The sequence below is a fragment of the Mesoplodon mirus genome (assembly GCF_964341445.2).
Source record: "Mesoplodon mirus genome assembly, chromosome: 9".
Taxonomy (NCBI): Eukaryota; Metazoa; Chordata; class Mammalia; order Artiodactyla; family Ziphiidae; genus Mesoplodon; species Mesoplodon mirus.
The window spans coordinates 99,483,906-99,501,506 of NC_138985.1; the positions used below are offsets into that span (position 1 = coordinate 99,483,906).

The 17,601-nt window shown below is 38.1% G+C and overlaps 1 protein-coding gene across 2 annotated transcripts in view; it reads right to left on the reverse strand.

The window, feature by feature from the left end:
- Positions 1–10,805: 10,805 nt before the first annotated feature.
- The window catches only part of PTN (pleiotrophin), a 98,166-nt gene continuing 91,370 nt past the window's right edge, over positions 10,806–17,601 (reverse strand). The window contains exon 5 of one of the 2 annotated variants that reach the window (XM_082632497.1): positions 10,806–11,528. In XM_082632497.1, the coding sequence (XP_082488623.1) occupies positions 11,476–11,528 (53 nt within the window). In that variant the 3' untranslated portion in view covers positions 10,806–11,475. Of the gene's footprint in view, positions 11,532–17,601 lie in introns of both variants that reach the window. The other variant, XM_082632496.1, reaches the window with a different exon arrangement.

The following is a 17,601-nucleotide window of genomic DNA, read 5'->3' on the forward strand; positions in this document are numbered from 1 at the left end:
CTAACCTCCAATGGAATTAGGGGGTAATTAGGCCTTTGGGAGGTAATTAGGTTCAGATGAGCTCATGAGAGTGGAGCTCCCATGATGATGGGATTAGTGTCCTGATAAGAAGAGACTCTAGTCTCTCTCTCTCTCTCTCTCTCTCTCTCCCTCCCTCCCTCCCATGTGAGGATATAGCAAGAAGATGGCCATCTGCAAACCAGGAAAAGTACCCTCACCAGACACTAAATCCCCTGGCACCTTGATCTTTGATCCCAGCCTTCAGAACTGTAAGAAATAAGTGTTGTCTAAGCCACTCAGTCTTTGTCATAGCAGCCCAAGCTGACTAATACAGCAACACGGGTCCTGCTTTGTTCTTTGAGGCAGCCAAATGCAGGGTGTGTGGGGGAAGGGCACAGTGTATGCACATGCACATTCATTTGGCAACATGTCTGAGTATTTATTTTAAAAAAACCAATAACTTAAATAAATACATTTAAGACAGGACAGTTGAGTTCCTGGATAGGAAAACTATGTGAAAGATTTTGCTGGAAAACCCAGAGGGCAAACTCACTTTGTTGTGGAGTCTATCCAATTAATCAAGATAGTGATAGACCACACCTCTCATATATTTTCCACATTGCCAAAATATTTTATACCTTAATAATACTGTGCTTAGTGTATATTGGAGTATCATTAAAAATGAGCTCATCATGTAACAGGATGACAGAAAGAAAATAAATCTCCCTTTGCTGCATGTTATTCATCTCTGCCCTATTAAATTTTTCTTCTCAAATTGGCTTTTTTAGCTAGCCAGAACATGGCCAGACACTTTGATAATGACACAGTCTACACACACATTTTCTATGAGCCTTTATGCAGCTTATATAAATTCTGTAAGAAGTGTTGTTCCAGTCTTGAAGATTTTTCTTGATATATAAGAACTCTCCTCTCTCTGTATCATCTTGAAGTCTCTCTTTTCTCCACTCTCATAAAATGTGAGAAGAAACTTCTTTCAGAAGGTTATTAAGTTTGTTTTGCAGTCCACTGGTTGGGAACGTGATTTCCTGGTAATTAAATTTTGATGTGTTTCCTAACTTGGGTTTAATTCTATTCATCCCAATAGATACCAGAGTAAAGAAGTACATATTACTATTGTAATATTGTATTTTATTACTAAGAAGTATAATTATTTTAAATAATTTAATATAGAACACTTTCTACTCTGGCAATTTTAATGACTTATATCAACAGTAGAAATTTCAAAAACAGTTACATGAAATGGAAGTATCACTTGGAAAAGGCAAGCTGCACACTAGAAATTATCCCACAGGGCAGCATTACATTGCGTAGTATTTCATGGTTCAAGGACTGACCCCAACTGACTCAAAGATTGAATTATCAGCATACTAACATTGGACACACATGGCAGAGGAGACTCCCATTAACCGTGTTATAGAGCTGAAATATAAAATCATAATCTCCATGTATTAATTTATAGTGATGAAAATACCTCTATCTTAGGCTGCAATACTCATTTTGACATGGCGTTGATTTTCTTCCTACGTGTAGACATAAATGGGGCACAGATATTTGCTCAGTGAGATCAGTTCTGTCAAGGCAGTAGTTTTGGATATGATAGGGTGTCTTGGCTTAAGTTTCTCCCTCTTCTGAGCATGCTCATAATGGCACTGCAACAGGGGCTACTGCAACACCCCTTTCCCTATGCTGACCATCCTTTCTTACCTCTCCCCACCACCTCCAGACTCCTAATTCTGATTGACACATCCTTTTTTGATAACTCTGTGACATCCCTATGCTGACCATCCTTTCTTACCTCTCCCCACCACCTCCAGACTCCTAATTCTGATTGACACATCCTTTTTTGATAACTCTGTGACGTCAATCTTGCACCACTCAATTCCTTGATCTAATAGCCATAGTTTTTAAGTTTTCTTTGCATGTGACCTAGTAAACATTGATTTCTTAGATTCACTTTCAGAAGGTAATCCATTTGTTTTTAAAATATATTTTCAAGTTCTTGGAGACTTCCTCTAAGTAGACTCCAACTACTGATAATCAGCAAAAATAATTTTACATAATTGATTAGAACTTGAAATATGGTAAATGAAAAACAATTCTGAAAAGAGAAACATAATTAGGAATTATAAAGCAGAGTTCATGGCAGAACTCTGACGAGTCCATTGAAGAAGCTGAGTTTAAGGCTCATGTTAGAAAAAACATCTTTATGACTCTTGGAAATAATGTGACTTCCTTTTAAGAACTACACATTTATTACCATCACTAAACAAAAGAGTATAAAAAGTGAGAGACCTGTATAATAAACAATTTTCCCATCCTAGTATTAATTTATAATGAGAAAAATAATGGCATCTCAGGCTGGAATAATCACTTTGACATGGAATTAACTTAATGCCTATTTTTTCAGCCTAAACTAACCTTATCACATAGAAATCTAATCTGGACAGAGATGTAACATTCCTTTTTGGTCGCACTTAAAAACTGTTGGTCGAATTAAAGAATAAATCAATGAGTTCAAGAATGATGAGTAAACAGGAAGCTAGGTAAGAATTGGGGGAGGAGACTGTGGTGACGCTGTGCAAGGAGAGCTAGCATTGCAAACGGGGGAAATAACGAGAACAAAAAGGAAAGAAGAGGTGTGTTTGGGGCTTGACCGGAAGGGCAGCCTAGTGTTTAGGAGGACGGGCAGTTCCCAGTCGGATAAAATAGTGAATGGGGCCACTAAGGATCACAATACAACACTCTTTTCTTGCCTGTGACCATGATTTCCATTGGAATAATGTTCTTTTTTTTTTAATGAGTTTTTTTTTCCTTAATTTATTTATTTTTTGGTTGTGTTGGGTCTTCGTTGCTGCGCGCGGGCTTTCTCTAGTTGCGGCGAGTGGGGGCTACTCTTCGTTGCGATGCGTGGGCTTCTCATTGTGGTGGCTTCTCCTGTTGTGGAGCACAGGCTATAGGTGCTCGGGCTTCAGTAGTTGTGGCACACGGGCTCACCAGTGCCTGAAGTAAATGTGGGGGTTCAGGACTTAAATAAGAAAACAAATCATGTTTATTTTCACTCGTCTCTAACCAAACTAAAATTTAACATTTTCTTCCATTGCAAATATGGGCAACAAACCACAAGAGTATAAGCAGGATTTCTGACTTTGTCATGAATAGGAATCACAGTCTCATATAACAGTTGTCACAGATAGCTACAAATATCATGTATATTACCACTGTCTTCAGTAGTTATTAGACTAAACTCTAGATCTTCTTATTTAATGGCTAGTGAAACACAAATATTTCTGCATCAAAAATTTTTGTCAGTATAGTGACAACTGCATTTCAATATAATTGGAATGGTTTATAATCCAATATAATTTATATTATGCATTTAAAAACACTATTTTGTGAAGGGATCCATAGTCTCCTCCAGACTGCCAAAGGAGCTCATGGAACAAAAAACATTAAAAACCCCTACATTAAAATTAGTATTTTGGTTTTAGCATTCCTCACCCCTTTCTCTATCAAATTAGTTCTCCAGCAGTCTCCAGGTAAACAATTCCATCTATTAGCTCTCTCTAGAATTCTTATGTAATTGATATCTTGGACAGTCCCTATTAGTGTAAGTGTGGGTAAGATAAAGAATTTTTACGTCACCCTTTCATATTGTTTTCTTTACTCTCTCTTTTGTCCATTTCTCTTCCATTTAAATGAATTCCCTATTTCAGCATATACCTGGAGATGAAGGGGATAACTTCAATCAGGTAGGGAGATTCAGAAGGGCTTAAATATAAAAGCAGAGCTCCCCACACATGAATGGGAGCTGCTGAAAGGAAGGAAAGGAAAAGAAGGTGATGGGGCAGGAGACAGAGTTGCAGCTGGTAGGAAGAAAGTCCAACCCAGCAGACAGAATCCAGCACTCAGCATCCAGAAGACAGAGAGGTAGGCCACAGTTTGGCCAGAGGCTAGCATCAGAGAAGTACAGAAAAAAGTGAAATGTTTGCTGAAATGTAGCCCGGGGAACGTGGCAACAAGTACTCTAAGATCAATCAAAATATGAATATATACCCTGTCCTGGAAATTGATTTGCATCAGATGAGTCTCTCAGGACGTGGAAGAGGTTCAGAAAAGGACTATACCTGGGACAGTGGTGGTGTGGTTAGGGCAGGGGATTGAGAGAGGAAAACAGAGCCCAGTCTTATGAGGGTAAGAATACTGGGTTGACTACAAGGAATTTAATTAAGGACTTGGTAGAAAAGGGTAATAAAGTGGAAGTTTCTTACACCTGGACACAAGTTGAGCACAAGAAAACAAGATTGGCTTGACGACGGATTTCTTATTATTGAATCAGATCAACTTAAATAACTAAGGAGAGGAGGGTTCACAAAGCCTATATTGGGACTAAGTCTGCCGGTCAAGGTGACCTGATTTATGCTAATAGAAATGGAGGGCTTTGAAGGCAGAGAACCAGGAAGTTTATGACAACTGGTCAGCTCTCTAAATTGGCTTTACTTTCTGAGATATCTACTCTGTGTGGCATTAGGCTCCCAAAGCATGAAGCAGAATATGTTATTAAGTCAGATCTCCTTGGATCACAAAGAAAATACTAAGGCAACAGTGATAGAAGAGAAAAAGAAACAATCCAGAGAAAAAATGACTGGGTCGCCAGAGGCAAAATGTATGACAGATCCAAATGGCATTCATTATTTCTCAGTTGGAAAATTCCAACAACTTCCTAAATTGTCTCCCCATCTTAAGTGCTTCACTACTCAAATTTATCTTATAAACCACTTCCAGGCGACACACTAAAATTCTTCAAGTGTAGACACCGTTTCTCACTTCAGTCTTCTACTAAAAAGTACCAACAACACTTTGTCACCTAACAAGACCCTTTTCTTTGCATTCAAATTTCTGTGCAATATGGTTCCAACCCATGTCAATGCTTATTTCCTAGTATTTTTTATTTTTAATATTAAACATCATTAAAATAAATGATTAAAATATTTATTATTTGAATGCTTCATTTTTAATATCTCCTTTTTATTTCTGACAAGTATGCCCTTCTTTGAAGACTTTCTCTACTTCATTTCCATGTGATTCTGGTAGGCTACCAATCAGAAGACAATGGACTTCTGACAAGAGGAGTACCACATGGCCCAAGTTAGGCCACCCAGAGTTTCCTTCCCAGGAGCTGTGTCCCAAGAATGCAAGGACAGAGAGGGACCAAAAATGATTGGAACTGAGGCCTAAGAGGAATTGTTGGGTATTTGTGTCTTTATCTTAATGTTCCTCTGATCCTCTCTCCTTCCCTAAATTCTTTCACTCAATTCTTTGAGCTACTCAATATCCTTTCCGGAAATTCCCTTGCACACATACATGCACAGACGCTTCAGTTTAAGAATAGTAGTTTCTATTGCTTGTAACCAAAGACCACTAAACGATGCAGAAATGAGCACAAAAGCATAAGGGAGATTGTTAGGTGTGGAATAGGGCACAGCTCCCCCCACCCCTGCCCAGAGATGATTGGTGTATGTGGAATTAATTATCAAGCTAAAATGTCATAAAAAGCAATGGGGCTGACATTAAAATTCTAAGATGAGAAATTAAAAGTTCATGACATATAGTGGAGAGCTAGGAAATAAGGTCATTCACTGGGCTGACTGGAACACTGTGGGTGAAACTTCTAGGAACTGTTGGCGTTTGCAATAGACCTGGATAAATGAAACTGAGGGAATTGTGAGCTCAAATGTTAAAATTTTCACTTTGAGGCATGGACTAAAATCCAGAGTCTTCTTGTCACCATGCCCCAAGCATCTCTTTTTACTAGTTGTCATGGGACTGAGATTGAAGAAAACCAAACTCAGAGATGGATCATCCAGCTTGTTAAGTTAGATCAGGGCAATTCAGAACGTTGCCACGTATCTTGCATAAATCTTGAGGGAGAAAATGGCATATGAGCTGTTCACCAGTTATATTAGTAAACCTTTGATCCTGAAGAAACCTGAGCCACCAAAGGGCTTGCCAACATTCCCGGTCTGCCCAACCCCCGCCCCGCCCCACCTAGTGATTGAGGAAGCGGTGTCTCCCGCCAGAGAAATAAAATGATTCCTCTGGCGCCAAAGCTCCTTGGTGCTGATCTCGTCTCCCCTTACCCTCCTGATCTCTTACTCCTTTATCCTTTGCTTACTTCATTCACAGCCTCCCTGCTCTGCCTCGGATGTGCAGGGAGCTCCCGTCTCAGGGCTTTGCACTCACTGCCCTTACTGCCTTCTCTGCCTGTAGCTCCCTCCCTCCCGATGACAATAGCCGCCTGACTTGCTCCCTCACCTCCTTCAGACTTTCGCTGGCTTGAATGTCACCTTCTCCTGGAGGCTTCCTCTGACCACTGTATTCGAAATTGCAGCACTTGCCCAATATTCTGTTGCCCTTTGGTATTTTATTTTTCTCTCTTGCACTTACCCCACATCTACTATATATTTTACTTTTTGTGTGCTTTGTCCCCAGACATGGCCCCCAGTGAACCCTGCCTCTTGGGATTCACTCCCTCGGGTAGTCCCCCTCCGCTAGAATCTGGGGCAGCTCTGTGACTCATCTGACACAAGAGAATGTGGCAGAAACGGTGCTAAGCCAGTTCCAGGCTTAAGCCTTAACAGGGAGTGGCAGCTTCCAACTTTGTGCTTTGGAGAGCTCTGTGCTGCCCTGTGAAAAGGCTGGTTATTCTGCTGGGCAGACTCTGTAGAAAGAGACAATGCTGTGTGGAAAGAGTGAGTCCTTGGACTACACAGAGAAACTGAGAGGCTCAGCTAGGAGAATGGAAGCCCACTTTGGATATGGTCAAATTTCTTGATAAGGATGCATTCACTAGAAAGTCTGAATTCAATTTTCCAGCACTGGTTAAGTTGCCTAACTTAATTAATACAAACCTAAACCAGACGCTGCCAATAGAAAACTACATTAGATGGCCAAATATTGTTTAGCTTAACACAGAGGGAGGGAATTCAGAGATTCCAGAAATTCTTGATCAGAGCAGTTATACACAACTTGCCCACTTTCCTCCTGACCACATCCCAGAATAGATCACTAATAACTCTCCCTTCCTCCTTGCCAAGAGATAGCAGGTTGGCATATCTCTAAATAAATTGGTAAAAAGTTTAATTATTAGCTATGACTACCTTAAAAGCATACAAGTATGGACTTAGGAGTCTAAAACTTATATAATTTATTGCAAACATCTCAATCTGTTGGTCATTTATAATAACTGAGGTATTCATGTAATTCTCCAAGAATCTCAGAAACTGAGATACTTGATGATTTCTTTCTCCTATATTTGATGGATTTGACAATCAAAAGACAGAGGGAAAAATGATTCTCTGTGATTAGTGCATTTTATGTAACATTTGTATCTCCACTAAGAGCAAGTTTAGTATGTGGACTCAGTCACTATATCTGTATACACTGTAAGGCATCCCTCCATTCCCAGGAGTTTGGGGATATGATGTCAGGATTTTCCATGTTGTCATTCTCTAATGTAAATTGTATGGCTTCCATTCACATTTCCAAAGAACAAAAGAAAATATGTGGCAATAACCTAGATATATAAACTCCTTAGCCAACCCCATGAATAACTTAATACAGTAGTTGTAATGGATATATACATAAATATATCAAAAAATGTTCTGCTGGTTAAGGTTTTGTCCTTTAAAAAATTACATTACAGAAATTAGACATTGAAAGCTAATTGTTCTTTATTTCTTTTTACATTCAAAAAAGAAACACATGTCAGTTTGCATTCCTTTGTGTTGAAATATTCTTGAATTACATGATTTTACTTGTGACCCAAACAGGGCTGAACATTTACTTTACTTTTGGTGCCTTATTTGGAAAATTGAAAGATTGGGAAGATGAGAAACAGTGCGGGAGGGAGTAGATTTCTAAGATCATGGTATGTTTTTCTCTGATTAAAATGTTCCATATCTTTTATTTCTAGGGGAATTAGAGTCCACATAAGTTTGAGGTAGGTATTACTTGTTGAATGCTCAAAATAACATTATGCACCTTACCCCTTGTGTAAATATATTCCAAGACTCTATATCTTCTTTGAAAAGTAATTTGAAAATGCATCTATTTGACAAACCTGGAGCAGTTACTGTCTGCTGCTTAAATTTCCAGTTACAAGGGAAAAAGTGTCCTCTGGCAGCCCAGATTGAATAGGGGAATACAGGAGAAAAACATGGTAAGATAGGGAAAAACATGGAGAGAATCTTTGTAACTCAGAAATAAACTTGTAGACAGTGAAGAGTCTGTTTCACTCCAAAGGAGAATCTAAAATTTGAATTTACATGAGAGGGATTGGGACATTATTCTCTGAGCTCTCACTTTCTGATTGATTCCACTTTTAAAAGCTTAAGGGTTTCAACTAATTAAATTAAAAGCAAGCCAGAAAAAAAAAAAAAGAGAGAGAGAGAGATTGAATGCTTTGATATTCCATATCCAAGGATGCTGATCTGCCTTATTATTTTTGGGAGAAGATTAATGGGAAGAAAGCCCTTTGCTTCACTCCATTAGAAAATCCCATGACTAAAGGTTGATAAAATTTGAATTTTTATGTTTGGAAACTATTTTAAAATAATTCAATTTGTGAAAGACAGTATTTTATATTGCCTCATCCAGTGAATCCTAAGGCATATTTACCTTTGTTTTTCATTTAAAGAAGTTTTGAAACAACTTAAGACTTTCAGAAATATGGAACTAAGTATTACATATTATGGAAGTATGTATCTCTTATTCTTAAAGAAATATCTGTTTTCTCAGTGGGGAAAGGACTGTAACTTTTCTTTCCTCAAATAAGGCTTCTTATGGTCAAGGACCCACAAATGAAATTATTTAGTGTTTTTTTTTTTTATATACTCACACAGTTTAGTAGAATTTGATAACTATTCAGAGCATTCGTTAAATTCTATTTGGAGTTCTGGTCCTACAAAGTTAACAAGACGTTATGATGTCACTCTAGGAATATTGTGTGATAGGATTCATACAATCAGGATAAATCAGATAGTCTACCTGAGTCCAGGTGTGGAGGCTGCAGTCACTGAATTGAATAAGGACATGTCTGGTAACTGAAGGATTGTTCTTGATGATTGGAAGGAAACCTTGTCTTCAGTCTAAGGTTGTTTAAGGAAACACAGCTGATTTGTTTCCATTTCCTTTTCCTTCCTCCAGGCTTAAAGAACACTAGGGTAAATAAGTTCCTAAAACTCAGATCGACTGGGCAGAGAGAGTTGGTGGAGCACTCTGTGAAATACTGAAGATGATCTTTTTTTTCCTATTTGTGAGAGTCAGTGATTTTTGGAGTCTATCCTTTGTATTTATGTTTTCAAGACTTCAGTGAGATTTAGCAAGATGTTTAAAGCTGGGGCTGGGGTAGAATAATTCTTGAGAATTTAAGTTTAATTTCATACCCTATACAGTGGAGATTAGCATTCCAAGCCTTGCTTTCACAGAGAATCAGAGAGTTATTATGTGATATATTAGGGATCATCCTCCACACAGCAGAGAATCCCTGGCTTCCTGCCATGTCCTGAAAAAAGGGGGAATGCCACGGTTATTTACAGGACCATTTTTTCCTTTGGGAGGTTTTGTTCTAGTTCACCTTAGCTCATTACTGATTCATGGGCTGCTATTTTGGCTGAATGATGATGGAGGAGCAATATTAGGTGAGAGGCTAACCAAATATGCTGTAGGCTTTTCCACCATCCCTATCCTTATAGGGTCTTTGCTGTCAAAAAAATCCCAGTCAAGATAATGCCTTCCTTTCATCTCCTCCATCCATCCCCATGAATACTTTTCTCCTATTAAGGTTCACTTGTAAAAGAACTGCATTCACTATTAATGTGTCTGCATTTGCACTTTACAAGGTACTCTGCTTTTATTAAGCACCAGTCTATGAACTGTTTCATGTATGTGCCCAGAAGCCCATCCCTTTTTCTGCTCCCCACTGGCAGTTGGCTTTGACTTAGTGGGGAGATATGGACCCTTCCAACATGCCTAGCTCAAGTGGAGTCTTTGACCAGATGGCAAAAATACTACAGCTTTGAAGACACTTTGGCTGCATCATTAGACCAGTTTGTAATTATTTTATGGTTAGCTCAAGGTATTGAAACCACCATTTCTGAAAGTGGACTTAGAGTTATCTTGGCAGATAAGTGTTTGTTTATTGAGTCTTATTGCTTTAAAATTAGAGGCGACTTTTTTAAGAGAAATACTTTGAGGCTAATCCCAGCTGACTTCTGAGAGGTTATTCCTCTGAATAATAGAAACATAGACTTATAATATTTACTTAAAAACTGTGTTCAGGGCTCAGCAGATAAGGGAGTTAGTTGTACAGACAGTCCGTGGCACTTATATAGTAGATAATAGAATAAGAATTATTGGCTTATAGAAACCAAGTACAGGCTACCATTTTGCCTGGTGTTACTGATTTGGACTATGCAAGCCCAAACTTATTCAATAGAAGAAGAGCGTTTTTCTGTTCTTCCAAACACTACACTACTTTGGAACTTTTGTTTCATTCAGTAGCACCAGTCTAACCTACTATATACTGATAGAAAGTTAGAATATATATATAGTTATAGAGCTACATCTACAGCTACATCTATATAACATTTGTGCCCAAGAGTGATTTAATTAGCTTGTATGATCAATTCTCACTGCTAACAGGTCAGATGGGTGAGTGTAGGTGACAAAGGGAGAAGGGTTACAATATCAAATTATTGCACACAAAAGCATCTTTTTTTCAGCATCACCTTGATTTATTTTCCTAGTCTTTTTTCTTCCTCAGATGGAAAAATAATTTCATTAAGAAAACAAATATTTCTGCCAAAGCAAAATAATTTCATGTTTTAATGCTTTTCTTTTTAAACAAGTCAACATTGAACTAGGACATGCTCTGACCCCACTCCCCTCATTTTGCTGACTAAAATTTTTTTTAAATCCATTGGCAGAAAAAAAGATATTTTCCTCAAATAGGATGATCATATTTTATTGCTGCTTTGTTTAGTAGACATTTTTCTCAATTGGGAAAAAAAAGTCTAGGTGAAAAATTACCTAACAAGAGAAGTAGTTTACATGGTCATAACATTTAAATTGCTGCCAAAAATGTAAAAAAAGATTTTAAATGTAAAATATCACATAACTTCAAAAAACTTACCTCAGTTTTCTATCACTTATCATGTACTATAAGTCAACTTTCTAAATAGGATTATAGTCCTTTATTATAAGCCCCTAGTTGTACTATGGTATACATTTAAAAGAATGCTACTACAAAATTTTTCTTTTCTTTTTGTTTCTGCCTATTGTGTACTTAAGCTATAGATAATTTTTGAATAAAAAGCCTACGGTAGATATAAATGCAATAGTTAACTGATCCTGTTTGCTGATGTACTTTTCGTGGTCCACGGAAGGTGGCGTCTTTTAGTCCAGCATCTTCTCCTGTTTCTTGCCTTCCTTTTTCTTCTTCTTAGATTCTGCTGTGATTAAAAATAAAAGAAAGAGAAGAAGAAGCATTGCATTAGTAAGCTATGAGGGAGGGAGCCACTTGTCTTATAAATGGCCAGGAATGAAATGATTAGATACATAGAAAAAGTACGTGTGTATTGGGGTGGGGGGGCTCTGCTTTTGTGCTTTTGTCAGGAGAATGCCTATGAGAATAGGCAGGAGTAATACAGCTTACCTCCCTGTGTGAACGCATATAAATGCCTGTTATCTTACTGGTTGCCCCCATTTAATAAACAACATACTGTCTGGGGTTCCTACTTAGAAAATACAAACACAGCCAGAATCTCTGAGAGAATAAGCCAGATCACTGCTCAATGGAGAGCTACAAATGCTTTCTTAGCCCTTCATTTCCCACATTCCCTTTCCATGGAGAGTTGATAAGCATTCTTTACTGACAAACATTTTCAAAGTGCTTCCACTCCTTATTTGCCCTCTGTTTATACATTTAGCCAGCTATTCATATACAAAGGACCACCTTTGAACCTACCAGACATGGAGCTTTGACTCTACAGAGACTCCTAGCCTTGGATGAAGCAAGTGGAATGTACCAACCTGGGCTAAACCAGGTGAGTAAAACTATGAGGATTTAAATCAAAAGACTTTATCCTTTTCCATTCAATCATCTGCCTTCTCCCTTTTCCTAAGCATAGGAGAATGCAGTATAGAATAGAATATGACAGCTTTGGCTCCAAAGATAAGAATGGTCAGCATCACCAGGCTAAAATACTTCCCCCATTTGGTCCACAATAGTGGCAGAAATGTATGGATTTGGGGCTGGAGCCAGACTGCTGGAGTTTAAATTCTGGCTCCATCACTAGTTACTATAAGACTGAGAAAGTTAATTTGTGTATCTGTGTCTCAGATTCCTCACTTGTGAACGGGCACATTAATAGTACCACTTCGTAAGGTTCATATCCAAATTCAATGAGTTGTATAAAATCCACTGAGAACAGAACATGGCACAATGACATGTGCCAATAAAGGTAAGCAGTCATCATTAGTGTGATAAGAGACTAAGAACAAGAGGTAATTTCTCTGTAAGATTAATACTCTTTGTCATCACCAAGACATGTGCACTGAGCAGGTTATTGAATGTGCTAAGCAACAGAGGAATATCAGGACACAAACAATGGCCAGTAGGGATTAGGGCTTTGTTCATCAGATCATATGACATGTGTCCAAGAGGGTCAAAAGGCTTATGATGAGAGGGGACATGACACCAACCACAAATGGTGTACAAAACCCAGCTCATACTTAAATAGAGCTTGAGCTTTTTGCATTCTTACCAGCTCTTCAGATAAGTTCCAAAGTCCATTATATATTAGATGAAGTAGTATTTCTGTACAAAGTAATTGTCCTAAACTTCCTTTACTCAAGCTTCAAGGGTGCAACATACACAATTAGGTCAGGAGTTGCTAAAATTTTGCTAAAGTGCTGCTCACAAGCATTCATTTTGTTCATGTGTATCCTCAAATTTTCCCCTCTCCATACTGAAGTAACAATTTTTTATTCTTTCTATTTTTACTTGTCATTATAAAAGTCTCCCTTTTTTTAACCTATTAAAGGTGAGATGACCAGAACTTCCAAGTTTAAAGATACCTCTAAGCTCAAAGAAGGTTTTCTGTTCAATTTCTGGACAAGTAATGTCTGAACATTTAATAATTCCCGCTCTTTGGTTGACATTTGAAGTAACAGCTGTATATTAAAATGGTATCCTCAGGGAATAATCTAAGATGACAACTGAAATATAACTTTGATTTCCCTTGTCTGATTTTCTCCAGATCCCTTACTGGGGAAGCCTTAGTAATTTATAATCCTCTAGCTCTCCAGTAGAGTGGATGTTTGGGGCAATAATTTGCATATTTTGGCTAGCATGTCCCTATTTCATATGTAAGTAAATGGATCCCATACCAATCAGGTGTTTGTAAAATTTTATTTCATAACACTTAAAGTTATTCTGAATATTGAACACTATTTGATCCGACTGATGTAGGTTGTTCATTTCAGGGAACACTTTGGGAATGGGAATCTCTCCTCAGTTCTCCTTGGTAAAGGCAAGAGCACATCCTCTCTCTGTTACCTGAGCCTGACATTTATTTTATATTCATCAATTAACAACTGGCTAAATACCAAGAAATCAACCAATTGCCATGTAATCTGCATAACATCAATCAGTTTATTTTTTTGATGCAACTGACAAGTCATCATGGCATTCCTTTGACACACTATACACCTTAAGTCCACTCTGGGTTCAATATAAATAGGAAAATGAGGAGCCTCAGTAAAAGGTAGTGGGAAGAAGGAAGAGTTTGTATTTGCATAAGGTCAATTTGATTTCTCACATTGTGACTTTTACGTACATTTTACTGACAAAATGAGCTTTGTCACTACTTGTCTCTGTGGTCTCAAAAACTTGTGAACATCCTCTCAAGCTTTATCCTGTCTACATGAGGGTTTTTAAATAGTATCATGGAATCTATGATCAAGAAAGAACTTAATCCAACTCCCCTGTGTAATTGGTGCAGAAAGAGAAGCCAAAAGAGTGTCAGTGATTCCTCAAGGTCTACAATGATCCAGCAGTAGAATCAGATGAGGTGCCGTTCCCTGACTCTTGGACCTCTTTGCACAGCACAGCACCACATCCATTAATCATCACATCTGTAGTAAATGCCCATTGGTCTTATTTTGTGCTTATATGTTGCCCATTGTTCAGATCACCTCCCTTTACTAGAATCTCTACACTTAACGCTTATTTCAATTCCCCCAAGCACATCATTCCTTTTTCTCTCTCAGTCTTTGGCCTTCAAACCCACTCTTTATTCCATCAACTCCACACTTCCATGACCACCTCCATCTTGTTAATGCCTCCCATCCTTCAGGAACCACTTTTGACACCACTTCTAGTTTGTTAAGCTCTTGATCTGAGAAGCCTATTATCTTTATTTCCCCAGCAGAGCACTTATCTCTAGTACTGTAGTTGTCACCAAAGTATAAGCTGTGAGAGGGCAGAATCTCTACTACTGTTAACCCCGTAGCCCACAGCATGGTACCTAGTGCATTATAGCTGACTAGTAAATCTTCAGTGAACTAAATAAGTCTGCAGCATGGCAAGAACACATGCCTCATTGGCTTACCATTTTCCTTATGTACTCATTTTCCTTATGGAGGTTCCCTGAATTTTCCTTGGTTATTTCCACCTCAGTCTTTACATATTATGTTCTTTTTACCTGAGTGTTTTTATTCCTACTATCCTAGCTTTGCTTGGCCAACATCAACTCATCCTTAAGATCTTCAGTTTCACTTCTTCAAGGATGCCCTTCCCAAACTCCCAAGCTAAGCCTATTTCACCCATGGTTAGACACTTCCATTGTGCCTCTCATTGCTAGTAATATTGTATTGAATTATTTAACATGCATTTTCCCTTCCTACGAGGGTAGAGACTATGTTTGCCTTTTGCATCTGTGTCTTCAGTGCCTGGTACATGATAAGCCTGGTACATGAAATGCAAAAAAATATTTGTTGCATGCAGAGTGAAGAAATAAACACTTGAAGGGGAAGTAAAAAGAGTCAACTCATTAGTACATAGAAAAGTAGTATTTCTCGAGGAAAGTAAAAAAGTATAAATTCAATCAGAATCTTGTAATATTTCAGTGAAATATTTAAAGTTCTTCTTTAAATATTCTTTGAAGAATTTTTTACAAAGAATAATTTACAAACATATATACATGAAATTTATCCAAGCTTCTCAACATTTTTCTTGTCTTCAAAGTCCTGAATTAACTCTGTGGGTAAAAGTAGTGTCGATTTTAGTAGTCTTTCAAGGTTATGGTGAAAGAAACCTTTCCTCTAAGCATGAGGGTCACGAATTGGCCTAGAGCAGGGGTCTAACTGGGTAAAACAAAGTGCTTTATAATAAAGTCATACAGTGGCTACTCTCAAAGGTTTTAAGAGTCCATGTGATCATTGTCCTGACTTGAAAGAGTAGGGCACCTTAATTCACACTGAAAAGAGCCAAGTCCAGGGAAAGCAGTACACACTCACCATACCTCAAATAACACCCCAGGCTACTGTCACTCTTCCCCACCTGGACTGAAGTTGTGAAGCAGAAACGGGTGCAAACAGGAAATGAGCCATTGTCAAAACGTGAGAGCGAAGGGCTTGTTCTGTTCCCTTGAATGATCACTCCCGAGACATTGCTGCACCGGAAACTCACAGTGGTGCCCTTGGTGTGCTTTAACTTCCTGGGTTTCCAAACTTTCATCCTTTCTTTGGCCAGTTTTTGAGTTGATGGAGGAAAGTGCTTATCTCTCTCTCATGGTATATATGTAAAACTTTGTATTATTTGAATAGAAGCAGGATTTTTTGTTTGAGATATATTTGAAAGTGTTCAGAAAGCACTAAGACTTTCCTAAAAAGGAACACTCTAAACAATTCGGGATCTTCATATTGCTATGAATGACAGCACCTGGAGTGCCATCTTTGCCATATTCTATGTAGAAAACTCAAAATCTAGCCAGGAAAATTCTTTCAATGCATAGCAACTACTGATCGTAAAGAATAGAGGCAGTGAGAAGAATAAGAATAATATGAGCTATGCTAGAATAAATTCTGAGCTCATATATATACTTTAAAATCTGAATAGAAAACAAAATCTTGATGGACTCTGAAGAAATAAGTGGCACGGCGGCCATGTGTTTAGTCAGGCAATGAGGCTACAAATTCTGTTAGGAACGTCCTGAGAACCAAGTCTTCACCGAGAGGATTGGTTCAGACTGATGTCTTCCATTTACCAGCTCTGTGATCTTGGGCAAATCAATCGTTCTGCATCTGCTTCTGTAAACTGAGGATAATAAAACCTGGTATATCCTCCTCATAGGGCCATCGTGAATATCATATGAGATGATGACCTCTAAGATCCCATTTTACTACTACTAAACAAAAAAATTCATATAACAAATATTTACTCTATATCGACTACCTATCTGGTGCTGTTCTAGATGCTGGGATATAATAGCAAACAAGACAAAATTCTGCTCTCACAGAGCTTACATTACAAGTACTGTTCTCAAGGTTGCTTTATGTGAGGGTCTTTCAAAATTGTAAAGTACTCTGAAAGTGTATATTTATATTAAAGATCACGGCACCTATTTTTATGGCTTCACTCCGTATTTCTCTTGGTACACCACAGATGCATGTGATGTAAGAGAATTAATTAGTAGGAAGAAAAAGTATGTCTATAGTAGATTTGGCCTGAGGGGGGAGAGAGTTCCTCTTCTCTGAGTTATTTCATTCTTCTTAAAAAATATTAGTTAGCTTTTCAGTTTTAAAAGTAATACCAGGGCTTCCCTGGTGGCGCAGTGGTTGAGAGTCCGCCTGCCGATGCAGGGGACACGGGTTCGTGCCCCGATCCGGGAAGATCCCACATGCCGCGGAGCGGCTGGGCCCGTGAGCCATGGCCGCTGAGCCTGCGCGTCCGGAGCCTGTGCTCCGCAACGGGAGGGGCCACAACAGTGAGAGGCCCGTGTACCGCAAAAAAAAAAAAAAAAAAAAAAAAAAAGTAATACCAGCTTATATAGAAAATAAAGAAATATATGGTAAAGAAATTACCCATGGTTTCACAATATAAAGATAACACTTTTAGCAACAGGTTCTATTTATGTTTCCTTTCTATAAATATATGTAATATATACATTAAACTAGGAACGTATTGACAGTTGATAAAGTATATTATACTAAAAGTTCTATTGTATTCGTTTTCATGCCACTGCATATATTCTGAAACATGACCAAGTAGTATTCCTTTATGACATGCCCACCCTTATTTTTTGTAACCTTTCTTCTTTTGCTGCTCAGTTGGCGTGTTCCCACTTTCTGTTATTATGAATAATGGTGCAATGTGTGTTTTTACAGACAAATCATTGTATGTTAAAATTCTGCCTTAGTATAAATTATTAGAAGAGGATCTACTTGATCAAAGGACAGAGTGTTTTTAAAGCTCTAGGTATATACTGGCATAGTTCTTTCTTGAAAGGAAGTACCAAT